Source organism: Chiloscyllium plagiosum, unplaced genomic scaffold (assembly GCF_037043375.1).
Source record: "Chiloscyllium plagiosum isolate Xiang-an unplaced genomic scaffold, Cpla_swu_hap1 HiC_scaffold_16, whole genome shotgun sequence".
Classification (NCBI taxonomy): domain Eukaryota; kingdom Metazoa; phylum Chordata; class Chondrichthyes; order Orectolobiformes; family Hemiscylliidae; genus Chiloscyllium; species Chiloscyllium plagiosum.
The window spans coordinates 16,554,823-16,569,545 of record NW_028270154.1 but is presented as its reverse complement, the minus strand read 5'-3'; the positions used below and the strand labels follow the sequence as shown (position 1 = coordinate 16,569,545).

General features: G+C 43.7%; 1 protein-coding gene across 1 annotated transcript; it reads left to right on the top strand.

Annotated features, from left to right (window-relative positions):
- The first annotated feature begins 809 nt into the window (after nucleotides 1-809).
- On the top strand, nucleotides 810-13,975 carry LOC148147489 (15-hydroxyprostaglandin dehydrogenase [NAD(+)]-like). The gene is made up of 7 exons (XM_087995154.1): nucleotides 810-957; nucleotides 5,493-5,616; nucleotides 7,111-7,217; nucleotides 10,198-10,294; nucleotides 11,367-11,443; nucleotides 13,192-13,340; nucleotides 13,750-13,975. Exons 1-7 carry the CDS (start codon nucleotides 865-867, stop codon nucleotides 13,889-13,891), a joined length of 789 nt encoding a protein of 262 aa, XP_087851280.1. The 5' UTR covers nucleotides 810-864; the 3' UTR covers nucleotides 13,892-13,975.
- The last annotated feature ends 748 nt before the right edge of the window (nucleotides 13,976-14,723 follow it).

Here is a 14,723-nt window from a genome sequence, read left to right as displayed (position 1 = left end):
CCTGCACCACTCCCAGCAGAAAACCCCTTGTCACATCCGTCAGCCAGTAAAACACCCATCAACAACACCTTGACAATCTTCCTCATGGGAGATAGGCTGGCTTGGTTAGATCTAATGGAATACAGGTAGAACAAGCTATTTTGATACAGAAATCACTCAAAGGTAGAATACAGAGAATGTTGGTGGAGGGATGCCTTTCAGAGTGGAGGCCTGTCCCCAGTGGTGTGCCTGAAGGATCGGTGTTGGTTCCACTCCTTTTCACATTTATATAATGGATTTGGATGTGAACGTAGGAGTGAGCACCCAGCGCATAGTGGGTATTTTTTGCAAACACATTTGAGCATAAAGCAGTCACCACAGCAAGGGTGAGCTCCCCTTGAAGAAATGGGCCATGGTAATTGACAACATGTTCACCCCAAACAAGCCCTCCTAGATCCCCACCATCCTTTTCACAAATCTACATTTCGTAGTTCTTCAAAGTGAAGGGGGTGGGTCTTGTTTTGACAGCTCCCTGCCTGTGTACTGGGTAGGGGGTACAGGCAGAGTGAACTCAGATATGACAGCCCTTTCCCCAGTCAAACGCTGCTTGGTTTAAAGGCTGAGGACCTATTTCAATCCATAATGTGGATGCTGGCCATGAACTAGAAATGTGAGGGTGCGAGAAAATGGGAGGGTGACAGATTTTCAGAGTGGTGCAAAACCATGAAGGAATGGGGAGAAAACTGATTAGACATTGGAGTTTGTCCTCTTTCTTTGTGTAGGTAAATATCAGCAGCTCATGCAAATATTTACTCATGACAAGTTAACTGCAAACTCTTCATAAAGTCCAGGGGCAAATCGCTAAAGTCCACCGTCAGTGCTACGATGGAACTCCAGGGGAAAGTTGCGCTGGTGACTGGCGCTGCCCAAGGCATCGGGAAAGCAATTGCTGAAATCCTCCTGAAGAATGGCGCTAAGGTAACAATTCTGGTTGAATCATTCCTGTCAATTTCCCCGTGCAAAGAAAGACGACGATTGCCCAGGCAGTGTGTTCAGAAATGCAGCAGTTTGTGTTAACCTGATGACTGATGTGAAGCGATCGGTGTGCAAAAGCTAGGTTGAATAATAAGATATTAAATTGGAACTGAAGTGCAGTGAAAACGATATTCCAGCTATTTCCACCATGAATTACCTGCGAGTAAGTATGCAATGGCAGAAAGTGTAACACCTGCCCAAATCCAACTTCCTCACTATCTAATGCTCCTGGCACAAGTTCCAGGTGAAGCAGCACTTTACCTGCACTTCGCTCCATTTAGTCTACAGTATTCACTGCTCACAATGTGGTCTCCTCCACACTGGAGAAACAAAGCGCAGACTGGGTAACTGCTTTGTAGAACACCGACATCCTCTCAGCAAAAATAACGATGTAAAGTTATAGACTCATACAGACTCATCACCCTCTTTATGAAAAAGTCAGTCCTTAGGTGATTGTTAAATCTTTCCCCTCTCAACTTAAACCTTTCTCCTCTAGTTTTGGACTACACCACCGAGGAAAATAATCTTGTATATTCACCCTACCATACCCCACATGATTTTATAAGCCTCTAAAAAGGTCGCCCCTCAGCCTCCTGTGCTCCATGGAGAACAGCACGAGCCCATTTAGCCTCTCCGTCCAACTCAAACTTTCCAGCCCTGGCAACATACTTGTCAATCTTTCCTGCTTCCTTTCAAGTTTAACAGCTTCTTTCCTTGAGCAGGGAGACAAGAACTGAAGACAGCATTCCAAACGTGGCCTCACCAATGTTCACTGTAATGTGCCATCCCATGTGACAACGCTGTCACTTTAATAAGGTTATCTTGTCCTGGGGTTTTTTCTGAAAAACGATTGTAAAGGTGAAGTTACTGGTGAGAGTCCAAATGAACAACTGAGGAGGACTTTAGGTGTCTTTGAAAAGTTGCAACAATGGAAGCAGCTTGAATGGGAATGGCCAGTTCTCATACAACAGGCTTTATAGTTAATTTTAGCTGTAATAGTCAGAAGCTGTTTGTTGTCCCAGAAATGTTGGAAGCTTCAGTGAATGATTCGTGTGGCTGGCCTTAAGCCATGTCCGTCAGAGGTATTCTGATCTCATGCTTTTCTCAGCTTGTTATGCTGTAAGAGGACAGAGGTCTGCAAGTTGGATCCTGAAAACTTTGTAAGTACAGGCCACATGCAGATACAATGCTGACATCATATGCACATCCTTTAAAGGTATGTTCCTTTATGATACATCGTCTGCAAAGAAAACCAATCATAAACAGATAATTGTACAGACGCAAATGTTGTCAATTCAGTAATTATACATACATTTAACATAAATGTTAACAAAATCAATTATTCAAGTTTGATATAATGCCTTGGAGCTTTGACAACTTGACCCAAACTGGTGATTATATGGTCCCATGGAGCGGTATCTTCTTGTCTTGGTTCCTTTTTATTGATAACTTGGTTGGTTTGTTGTTCACTGCTGTCGCTCAGCATCATCACACAATCAGCATTGTTTTCTTCCACTCTATATAAAATTGCTTTGCTTTAATAAGAATAAATAACTGCAATGGCAAGAGGAATAATACCAGCTCATAGATTTAATCAGATGTCACACAACACCAGGTTATAGTCCAAAATGTTTATTTGAAATCACAAACTTTCAGAGCAGTGCTCCTTCGTCAGGTGAACTAACCTGGAATTGTATGACTTCTGACTTTATCCACACCAGTTCAATGCCAGCACCAACACATCATAGATTTAATGTCGTCAAACGATAATACAGAATACAGGACTGAATATCTTGCATCCATTTTTCCCATTTGAACTGTCAAGAGACATTATTACACCGCCCTAACATCGGTGCGACTTGAGCCCAGGTTTCTCAGTTCATGGCTGTAAATACAATCACTGCACTATGATAGGATCCTTATTGAATATGTTGGAGATGTCCTCGACTGCTTCATAATGACCAATGACCTCCCCTCTATCATAAGGTCAGAATGGACATGTTCTCCAAAGGTGAGCTGGCTCATGACTGATGAACTCTATTTGACAAATAGCTTTCTATTTTTCTTATTCGTGAAACAGAAAAAAATGGTGCAGGATCATGGTATCAGGAGAAAACATTTTCACTATATTTTACTCTTTCTTACCATAAAGTAATGTGAGATTACATCCATTCATTCATGATTGCACAATGTTCAGCATCAATCAAGACTCCTCAAATACTAACGCAGTCCATGTTCAAAGGCAAACAAAGCTGGATGAGATCCAGGCTTGGATTAACAACGGGCAAGTAACATTGGTGCCACAAAAATGCTAGACTATGACCATTATGGGGAGGCAATGGCCTAGTGGTGTAATTGCTGGACTGCTCATCCAGAGATCTATATAATATTCTGTGGACCCAGGTTCAAAACACGCCACAGCAGTTGGTAGAGTTTGAATTTAATAAATATCTGAAATTAAGAATCTAATGATGACCATTAATCCATTGTTGATTATTGGCAAAGACCATTGGGGTCACTAATGTCCTTTAGGGAAGGAAACTACCATCCTTACCTGGTCTGGCCTACATTTGACTCCAGATCCACAGAACTGTGATTGATGCTTATCTGCCCTTTGGACAATTAGGGATGGGCAATAAATCCTGGCTTGGACAGTGATAATCTCTTCACATGAATGAAGACCATCACTGATAATTTACAATCTATCTACCACCCCTTGATTTCTGTGGTGTTCCTATCACTGAATCCTCCACTATCTTTAAGATTAACATTGACCAAAAACTCAACTGGACCTGAGGCATAAACACAGTGCCATGGTAAGAATACAGTGATGAGTAACTCACCCCTTGAATCCCCAAAGCATGACCATTATCTACAAGGCACAAATTAGGAGTGTGATGGAATACTCCCAACTAGCCTGGATGGGTGCAGCTCCAACAACACTCAAGAAGCTTGACACCTTCCAGGACAAAACAGCCCACTTGATTGGCACCACAACCACAAGCATTGACTCCTTTCACCACTGATGCTCAGAAGCAGCAGTGTGTGCTAAAAATAAAATGCACTGCAGCAGTTCACCAAGTATCCTTGAACAGCACCTTCCAAATCTTTGATAACTTCTATCTCAAAGGATAAGGGCCGCAGATATATGGGAACACTAAACGTGAAAGTTGCCCTCCAAGCTACTCACATGCTGACTTGGAAAGATATCACTGTTCCGTCTTTGGATCAAAACCCTGCAGCTCCCTTCCCAATGGCATTGTGGGTTAAACCACAGACGGGTGCACAGTAGTGGTTCAAGAAAGCTGCTCACCACCACCTCCTCAAGGGCAAATAGGACCAGGCATTAAATGGTGGCCTAGCCAGCAACACCTACATCTCCACAAAAAGCTTGGATTTCATGCCGCAGAGTTTGGTTGTGTCACAATACATGTCTAGATAATTACCCCGGAAATGTCTGACAGTAAAGTTTTTCACCTCCAGGAGAACAATACAACTGAACCCCAATCATTCACGTTGACCACCCAACCAAGCTTCCCCTTGACATCCAACAACTAGCCTGTCACCCCGACTCCTAACATGACCTCAGTCATCATCTAATCCTCTGGCACAACTCACCCTTCCCCAAATACCACTTATACATTACACACTTGCTTACTTCTCACAGAATCATAGATTCACACTGAACAGAAGAGCCCCTTAGACTCATCAGGTCTCCTCTGATAAAAACTACATTAATCCTACAGTTACCCCACTTTCCAGCACTTGGCCCATAGCCTTGAATATTATACCATTTCAAGAGCTCATTCAAGTACTTATTAAAAGTTGTGAGATTTCGCGTATCAACCAACCTCCAGCACATGCAGCCTGGATCTCCACCATGCTCTTGGTGAAAACAAAAACCTTCCTCAAATCTCCTCTCAATCTTCTGCATTTCATTTTAACAGAATGCCCCTTATTACTGACCCTTCAACTAAGAGGAACAGATACTTGATGTCCATCCAGTCCATGCCTCTCATAAGCTATTACACCTCCAACAGGTCACCTCTCAACTTTAAAACACTACCAGCTCACTAGGTGCCATTTGAACCCAAATCCCTTGAGAATTACACTGCTCCCCTGGGTTAATAACACAATGATGTTACACCTACACACCTTCTTCATCCACTGTTGCTTTTGAAGAAGCTTTGGGTCAACTGAACTCTTTACTCATTCTAATCCAGCAGCTCATGCCACAGTAAGGAAGAATCTCTGCACCATGTCCCCTGAGGAATGCTGCAACAAATCAGTGCTGAAGGATCGTCCATCAGGGGTGCATTCAGAAAATATCAGTATAGTTTGAGTGTGTAGTTTCCAATTGTCTGGTCAGAGTTGGAAAGAGAGTTTGAAATGAGCCATTGACTGACCCAAGCTCTCCTCAGACACATTGACCAACCCACATGTTTACTTTAGGACTCAACCATGTTTTCTTCCTTTAGGTGAGTCTGTTGGATATCAGTGTATCCAGAGGGGAAGCTACCAAAGCTGCCTTTGGACCGACCTATGGAGCTGAGAATATTTTGTTCCTTCCATGTGATGTAACATCTGAGAATCAGCTTAAAGGTACCAATTCAAACATTAATTTTAACAATATGCCACTGACTTGTTCAATCTGACTGACTGGTTTCTTAACAGACACTTTGCTGCAACCAGTGGGTGTAATAATCAGCTGGAGTGAGTGTGAATGGGAGTTACATTGTTGGCATTAGTAAGCTTATACACTGCAATATGATTAAATATAATCAGTACAGCATTGAGGATAACCTTCCATGTGCTGAAAAGGAGCAGAAGAATGCATTTACAATTAAAAACTGTGCCCTCAGAACAGGGAGCAAATATCTACATAGAAATGGGATGCTTCATTGGGAGCACAGATTCCAGAACTCAATACTCAGTCTGTGCTCAGACACCAATTGATACTGCTCAGCTTTTCATCTTCCTTGGTTTGAGGGTCTCAGTGTTCCTGGTCGAGGATCTCAGTGCAAGTGATCCTTCTTTCGACCCTTGTCGTCTAAGTACATGCTTCTTGTGTAGGTCTTGGTTCAATTGGTCCTGGTTTAGTGTCCGAGTAGTGAGTACATGTTCTACTTTAGTGTCTCAGTTCTCCTGATAATGGTTCTCAGAGTCTATCCAGTTCTGGTCAACGAATTAAGGCCTGTTGCCTCTTGCTAGGAAACAAGGATGCTCCTCAATGGTTTGATGTTGCACACCATTACCATCTTCCAGGTGTATGCATGGAGGAGAGGAGGTGATTTTTGTAAATCTACAGGTTTTATTTCAGGATTTTGATGATTGCTGATTGTGGGCAACAGGAAGCATGCTGGGACCATGCTTCCCATTCCATGCACTGCCAATCTCCAAACATTTTGATTCAGCATCAAGAGGGTTCAGTGAAAAAGTTCTGTCTCGGCTTTGGTCAACCACATTTCCCGAGGCAAAGATTGGGAAAATTCATCAATTGTTTGCATGAATAGATCATCCTCGATAATGAAACATCTGACAAATGGGATGGAAAGCCTCATTATAGGGAGAGATCGTATAGGATGGGATTATTTTCCCTGCAGCAGAGAAGTTTGGGGGGTGATCTGAATTAGGTATACAAACCTTTGGAGGCAACGCCAGGGAGACCATGAAATCTTCCTCCCCATCACAGATGTATCTCAGATCAAAGGTCGAAAGCATAAAGTGAGGAATAAGTGTTTTCCAGAAGACCTGAGGAATGAAATTTCCTCTCAGAGGCTGGTGGAAATATGGAATGCACTGGTTGAGAGGATGATGGAGTCAGGTGCTCTTGAAATATTTAAGAAACATTTGAATGAGCACTTGAAATGCCAGAGCAAAGCAAGTTATGGACCAAGTGCAGGTCAATAGGTTTAACATAGTTTGGCGTTTGTTGTTCAGCACAGATATGGTGGACTGAAGGGCTTGTTTCTCTGCTGCATCTCACTGTGACTCAGTGACTGAATGAGTCATTCTGAGGAATGTGCTTAGTGTTGTTATGCTTGGTCAAAGACATTGCAAACTTTGATAATCAACTCCATTTACTGTCTTTTGCAGATTGTTTCACCAAAACTCTTGAAAAATTTCAGAGATTGGATATAGTATGCAACAATGCAGGGATCTTTGATGAGCAAAACTGGGAGAACTGCCTCAGTATAAACCTGGTTTGTGTCAATTGTACTTTGTTTATATTAATTGGGATTTGTGTGAGCACATTAATTAACACTTCTTGAAACTGGGATGCGGTTGAGTTTGGAGATGAATGTTTTTAAGGCCTCATTCCGTAAATCAATGTAATAGTCAGCAATGGATGGTTCCAATAACATCCTTGACTCAGTAGATTGCAACAGTATGCACTCCTCTGGCTGGTTGCTGAGGCTGAGGATAATTAGGTTACATCTTCAGTCCCTCACTACCAGAAGTATCTCTATCTGACAACGATGGTGGCACGACACAGTCTCTTGTCAGTGATGGAGACACTCTTGTGAAACCCCAAGATTCTAGCTACCACTAACCAATGATAGACATGGAAGTCCTTACCCAGAAGGTTCGGCAGGCTAAGATAAAAGGTAGAGAGGAGGGACTTGGGGGAGGGGCATTGGAAATGCGACAGGTGGAAGGAGGTCAAGGTGAGGGTGATAAGGTGAGGGTGATAGGCAGGAGTGGGGGTGGGGGCAGAGAGGTCAGGAAGAAGATTGCAGGTTAGGAAAGTGGTGCTGAATTCGAGGGTTGGGACTGAGACAAGGTGGGGGGAGGGGAAATGAGGAAACTGGAGAAATCTGAGTTCATCCCTTGTGGTTGAAGGGTTCCTAGGCGGAAGATGAGACGCTCTTCCTCCAGCCGTCGTGTTGCTATGGTCTGGCAATGGAGGAGTCCAAGGACCTGCATGTCCTTTGTGGAGTGGGAGGGGGAGTTGATGATTTGAGCCACGGGGCGGTTGGGTTGGTTGGTCCGGGTGTCCCAGAGGTGTTCTCTGAAACGTTCCGCAAGTAGGCGGCCTGTCTCCCCAATATAGAGGAGGCCACATCGGGTGCAGCGGATGCAATAAATGATGTGTGTGGAGGTGCAGGTGAATTTGTGGTGGATATGAAAGGATCCCTTGGTGCCTTGGAGGGAAGTGAGGGGGGAGGTGTGGGCGCAAGTTTTGCATTTCTTGCGGTTGCAGGGGAAGGTGCCGGGAGTGGAGGTTGGGTTGGTGGGGGGTGTGGACCTGACGAGGGAGTCACGGAGGGAGTGGTAGGTGAGGAACGCTGATAGGGGAGGGGAGGGAAATATATCCCTGGTGGTGGGGTCCGTTTGGAGGTGGCAGAAATGATGACGCATGATGCAATGTAAATGGAGGTTGGTAGGGTGGTAGGTGTCCTGGTGGCACCAGGACAGAATCCCACTGGTCCTCACCTACCACTCCACCAACCTCCATATGCATCGTATCATCCGTCGTTATTTCCGCCACCTCCAAACGGACCCCACCACCAGGGATATATTTCCCTCCCCTCCCCTAACAGCGTTCCGAAAAGACCACTCCCTCCGTGACTCCCTCGTCAGGTCCACACCCCCCACCAACCCAACCTCCACTCCCGGCACCTTCCCCTGCAACCGCAAGAAATGCAAAACTTGCGCCCACACCTCCCCCCTCACTTCCCTCCAAGGCCCCAAGGGATCCTTTCATATCCACCACAAATTCACCTGCACCTCCACACACATCATTTACTGCATCCGCTGCACCCGATTAGGTCTCCTCTATATTGGGGAGACAGGCCGCCTACTTGCGGAACGTTTCAGAGAACACCTCTGGGACACCCGGACCAACCAACCCAACCACTCCGTGGCTCAACACTTCAACTCCCCCTCCCACTCCACCAAGGACATGCTGGTCCTTGGACTCCTCCATCGCCAGACCGTAGCAACACAACAGCTGGAGAAAGAGTGCCTCATCTTCCACCGAGGAACCATTCAACCTCAAGGGATGAACTCAGATTTCTCCAGTTTCCTCATTTCCCCTCCCCCCACCTTGTCTCAGTCCCAACCCTCGAACTCAGCACCACCTTCCTAATCTGCAATCTTCTTCCTGACTTCTCTGCCCCCACCCCCACTCCAGCCTATCACCCGCACCTTATCACCCTCACCTAAATCTCCTTCCACCTATCGCATTTCCAACGCCCCTCCCCCAAGTCCCTCCTCCCTACCTTTTACTTTGCCTGCTTGGCACTCTTTCCTCATTCCTGTAGAAGGGCTCATGCCCGAATCGTCGATTCTCCAGCTCGTTGGATGCTGCCTGACCTGCTGCGCTTTTCCAGCAACACATTTTCAGCTCTGACCTCCATCATCTGCAGTCCTCACTTTCTCCTGGGCGAAGACCACTCCATCCAGGAATTAATACAAAACCAATTCATTGCTAAGTGCGATGAATAGCTAAAGCTTGAGACCAATCGTTGCAAAACACCATCACCAATGACATATTGCACACCAGACCATGTGCTCCTTATCCCTGCCTCTCTGTCAGCTGTCTGCTAATCAATTTCCTGTTGATTCAGTGGACTACTACCACACTCCATTTAATATAATCAACTCGGAGAAAATGAGGACTGCAGATGCTGCAGATAAGAGTCAAAAAGTGTGATGCTCGAAAACCCAGTACACTTTGGCCATTATATTTCTTCATAAACAGATTTGCTCAAAATTCACCACATTGATGTGAATCTGGATTGTGAATACATTCCATTAACCAGTCACTGATTGAGCTATTTCATTTTATGAACTGTTGATCCACCCACTGACCAATCTTCACATCACAGTAACCAGTTTGCTCATTCCACTGAATATCCTCTTCATTTATGGATCAATCGGTTTTTTTCCAGTAACCAGGTCACCAACTCTGAGTTTGTCCATCCTGTTTAATAGACTTCCCATTCCACAAATGATTCCTGCATCTTTCCACAGTGTTTTACTGTTTATCATTCTACTAGCACCTGAATTTTTCTGTGCTCTGCTAATGCTTGAATGTACTCTTGTTGGGTGAATTTGAATATAGCTTGCCATCCATATGCATCTCTCTGCATTTTGCAACTGTCTGTGCATGTTGGTATTTTCACATTAACTGAATGGGCCTGCTCCCTGATGATTCCTATGATGCTTGTTTTGCAGGTCAGTGTAATTAAAGGAACCTATCTGGGAATACAGCACATGAGTAAAGAGACTGGAGGGAAAGGAGGAGTGATTGTTAATACCGCCTCCATTGCAGGTAAGTCAGCAAAGTAACAATAGTTTATCAATGAATATTCGAAGTGTTGCCTGAGGATTTTGGAAAGCATCCACAGTGGACAAAATGCAATTAAGGGCAAAGCTGATTTTTCACATAATGTACAGCAAAGGAAAAGGTATTTAACTTCCACACAAGCTGCCGGTCATCTGATTCAACTCACAACATCATTCAACTTCTGTAACTTCCCTTCAAGTGTCATTCACCTCAAGCCATTTTCTCACAATCTCAAGATGATTACATTCAAATCACTTCGGGTTTTTCCTTTGTTCCTCATTGGATTTGGTGGTGACAGTTTAATAGACCATAGAATCACATAGAACAGGAGAGGCTCTTTGCCCCATCGGGTCTGTACTGCCGTAAATATACTGAATCTACACTAGCCTCACTTTCCACGGCACGTCCGATCAGAGGCCCACCACAGTTATTGCACGTCTCTGAGAGACAACAGGATATACATAGACAAAGATATAACAGAGACACTTACAGCTCTAAAAAATGCAATTCATTTATAAAAGACATAAACAAATAACACACGCTGCCTGGGATGGAATTCCTCTCACTGTCTTCACCACACCTCCTGACCACGGGTATCTCTTGTAGAAGTATTTTTTAAAGTCTTGCTAAATATGAATGACTTCCTGGGCTGCTTCATAAAGAGATCTGTGTCAAGTATATGCCTTACTTTGAATTTTCTGTGTACATGACCAAACCTGAATGTTTTGTCCTTATTTGAAAGTAACAGTCGTCAATGATTTGCAATCTTAATTCTTAGCCTGATCTCTCGCCATGCCTACTACCTCTTGCTCTGATGTCCAGCATTTTTTGTTTTCAGAAAAGTTATTTATGACTGACAGTTTCTTGCTTAGCTTTCCTTTACATTTTAAATTCAATAAATACTGGCAAATGTAATTAGGACTATTTCTTCATATAAGGGATAAATGTTGACATGAATTAGGTGACCTGTCTCCATGCCAAAGCGTTTCCATATATTCACAAGTTTCTGTTTGATGGAGTGTGTGAAGCTAATTCTCTGCTATTTCATGGTGAACAGGTCTGATTCCTTTCTTCCGTGGACCAGTTTATGCAGCCTCAAAGTATGGAGTAGTAGGATTCACTGCATCATTGTCTGTGAGTGCTATACTATCATGCAAAGAATAAACGTTTTTGCTATAAATAACACACTAATACCTTGTCAGAATCTCAGAACAAGCAGCAGCTGTCGAGCAAGTAACAGGCCACATGGTCCCTCACGTTTGCTCTGCTCCTCAGTAAGATGAGAGCTCAGTTAGCACCTTGACTTCATTTTCTCACCCTACCTCTTGATTACCTTAGTGCCCCAAATTCTGTCAATGTTGACCTTGAATGTCATCAGTAACTGTTTCACATAGTGGATGGGTGGATAATGCCATACATTGGCACGGAGGTTACAAAAGCAATTGTGCTGCCCATGCAAGCCTGTGTCCACGCACCAAATTGGGATCTGCAAGAATGGATCTGCCGGTCCATGGACTGAGCTTGTTTCAAACTCCATGGCTTTGTTTCTTCTGCAATCCCAGCAGCTGCTCCCAAGTGGCACTGCTGGTTTATGGAATCGGAGATTTTGTTGAATTATGTTTGTGCCTAAACCAGAACAATCATGACTGGTTTTGGGCTTCTACATCACTTTCCTGCCTTATCCTCATACCCAGTGATTCTGAGGGACCAAAGACCTATCTCATCCTGAAATGTATTCAACAATGGAACTGTCATCTTCAGGGATGGAGAGCTCCAAAGATTCACTAACCTTTGATAGAATTTCCTCAATTCTCCTCATTTCAGGCCAAAATGATTGACCCTCATGCTCACTATGTTATAGATTCCTAAGACAGGTGAAACAATCTCGATGTCTACTCTTGATGTAGATATACCAATATTGAACTGGTTTAGGCAAAGTCAGAAGTCACACAACACCAGGTTATAGTCCTACAGAATTGTTTGAAATGACAAACTTTTGGAGCACTGCTCCACTACAACTGACCAATGAGCTGTGCGCCAAAAGCTTGTCTGATTTCGCATAAACCTGGTGGATAACCTGGTGTCGTGTGCAACTTCTGACTCGATGTCTACTCTGACAAGCTCTGTCAGAAATTTGCAAAGATCAATTAGACAGTCTGTCACCTCAAAAATGAACGTTTTCCTTCCTAAATGTTTATGCATGTTAATATATTACCCATAATCCCATGAACTCTTATGATTCCTTTACAGTGAAATCCAAGTATATTGCTTGGTTCTCATTTATCGACACTGGCAGTTAGATCAAGAGTGTAGTGCTGGAAAAGCACAGCAGGTCAGGCGAATGGGATGATGAAGGGCTTAAGCCCGAAACGTCGATTCTTCTGCTCCTTGGATGCTGCCTGACCGGCTGTGCTTTCCTGTATTACACTCTTGACTCGGATCGCCAACATCTCCATTCCTCACTTTCTCCACTGGCAGTTAGATCATTATACATAGGGCAGTTGACACACCACAAATTGATTATTGGTAAAAGGCTGTGGGGCTATGTGCAGGTCGAGTTGCTCCAAGCGTTTCATATCACACAACTAAAGATGAACACAGGGTATGGGTTTGAGAGGCAAGTCTAATCAGATTGAATGTGTTGATGACCCTAATAGTTGTGCGTGTTTGAATTGTGCTGCCTCTCAGGTGAGCCTCACACAAAGCACAAACACTTCCAGGAACTTGGACTGGATTCCTGATTTCCCCCAGTCTGCTGCAGTCAGGATGGGCCCTCATCACAAAACTCCACATAAACTAACATCTGAGAGCTTCCTGTCAGGAAGTTGTAAAGTTCCATAAAACTCAAAGAGTGTGAGACATTACAAGGTTTCTGCTTTCAGCTGACCTGCCTTGAGAAGCATGGGGTTCGATTACAAGCGCTGTGTCCTGTTTTCGTCGACACTAAGCTTCTGACAGATCTGAAATCAGTGAAGGTTCCAGACCACAAGGAGAAACTTGAGATGATGATAGCCAACCTTGGAGTTCTGAAGTGAGTTTGAACATAATCAGGAAGTGGGGTGGGAATTGATAGGGTGAAAATGTGTTCAGCATGTCTACATGGAGCATTTGTAGAGGAATATCTTACAGAAATGATTGGTGTGGTATCCGCAAAATATCTCAGATTGATTTCTGAATCTTCAGCATTAACCTGAGAATTTGCATGTTTGATTTGATGAGTGTGCAGAATGATGAGATGTGCAAACCAACTGGGAATGTCGACTGGAAATCAATGATGTTGGCTGTTTCTCCTTCATCAACCCTGCTAGTTAAATCCTCCAAAATTGGGTAGATGTCCTAGTCTTGTGCTGCCTTAACACACTGGAAGGGATTGTGTTCCAATGGCGGGATATTTTAAACAAACAGGATGTTTGCACATGATCACCATCTGACTTTTACAGAACCTCACACATTGCAGAGGGATTCTTGAAGCTTGTCATGGATCAGACCAGGAATGGGGCATCGCTGAAGGTGTTGGAAAATGGCAAGCTTGAGTATGAAGCCATACCGACGATTCTTCCAGAAAATACAAAATCTATTTAGGGACCTCAATGAATTCAAGCAACAGGTCACTGAGAACAATGGAAAATTTAAACCTGTTCAAATATAAAATGATTAACATTTTAATTGTTGGTGATGCTTTTGGTGTTTTCATATAGAATTGTGGTTATAAATCAGATCAAGGCTATGTTACACTCTCATAAGAAGCATGCTGATGATACTATTGTGGCTTCATAGCATGTAACCTGAGGGTATAAAGATCTCAATTTCATCTTACCCCAGATCGCTTGAGGCGTGGCACTCGACAACAGAGGATTGCCCCAGCTATTTATCTGGCTGAGGAAATTAACAATTGTTCACAATAATGAGCTGCATAAATATCAGTTAGATTCTTGAACATAGATAACCATGCCCAATACAGGGCATGTTACAGGAGAGACACAGGTTTCAGAATAGTCTCAGCTTTCAACTGCTGAAGTGAAGATTATTTTTATTTTTAATTTCCTCCCACCCCACACTACTGCCTGGAGTGTGTAAAGCTGTGAGACACAGTGAAAGACAACTGGTGTACACATCTTTATTCATTTCCCACCACCAGGAAGAAAAGAAACACCAGAGTGCCCAATGACGAGCAATGCCCTTTTCATCAAAAAGCAATCCTGTGTGATCAAAAAAGTGACGGAGACTGCAGGGATTGAATCAAAATAGAGTTGGAGGGGGAAATAAAATACTCAACTGTCTGTGGTGCCCACCTCTCCCTGAACAACTTGAGGGTGTTGGGAGACACCACGTGAACCTTCTCTAGAGACTCCCAGGCTTAAACATATAAACCAGTTTTATGCGTGTAAAGTTGCTTTTATGGCAGAGAACGGAG

Excerpts from the sequence above, each read along its gene's own strand:
- LOC148147489 (XM_087995154.1), top strand. The coding sequence starts at position 865 with ATGGAACTCCAGGGGAAAGTTGCGCTGGTGACTGGCGCTGCCCAAGGC. Across the intron at positions 5,617-7,110 it reads ATCTGAGAATCAGCTTAAAG|ATTGTTTCACCAAAACTCTT; the intron begins GTACCAATTCAA and ends TGTCTTTTGCAG. Across the intron at positions 13,341-13,749 it reads GCCAACCTTGGAGTTCTGAA|AACCTCACACATTGCAGAGG; the intron begins GTGAGTTTGAAC and ends TGACTTTTACAG.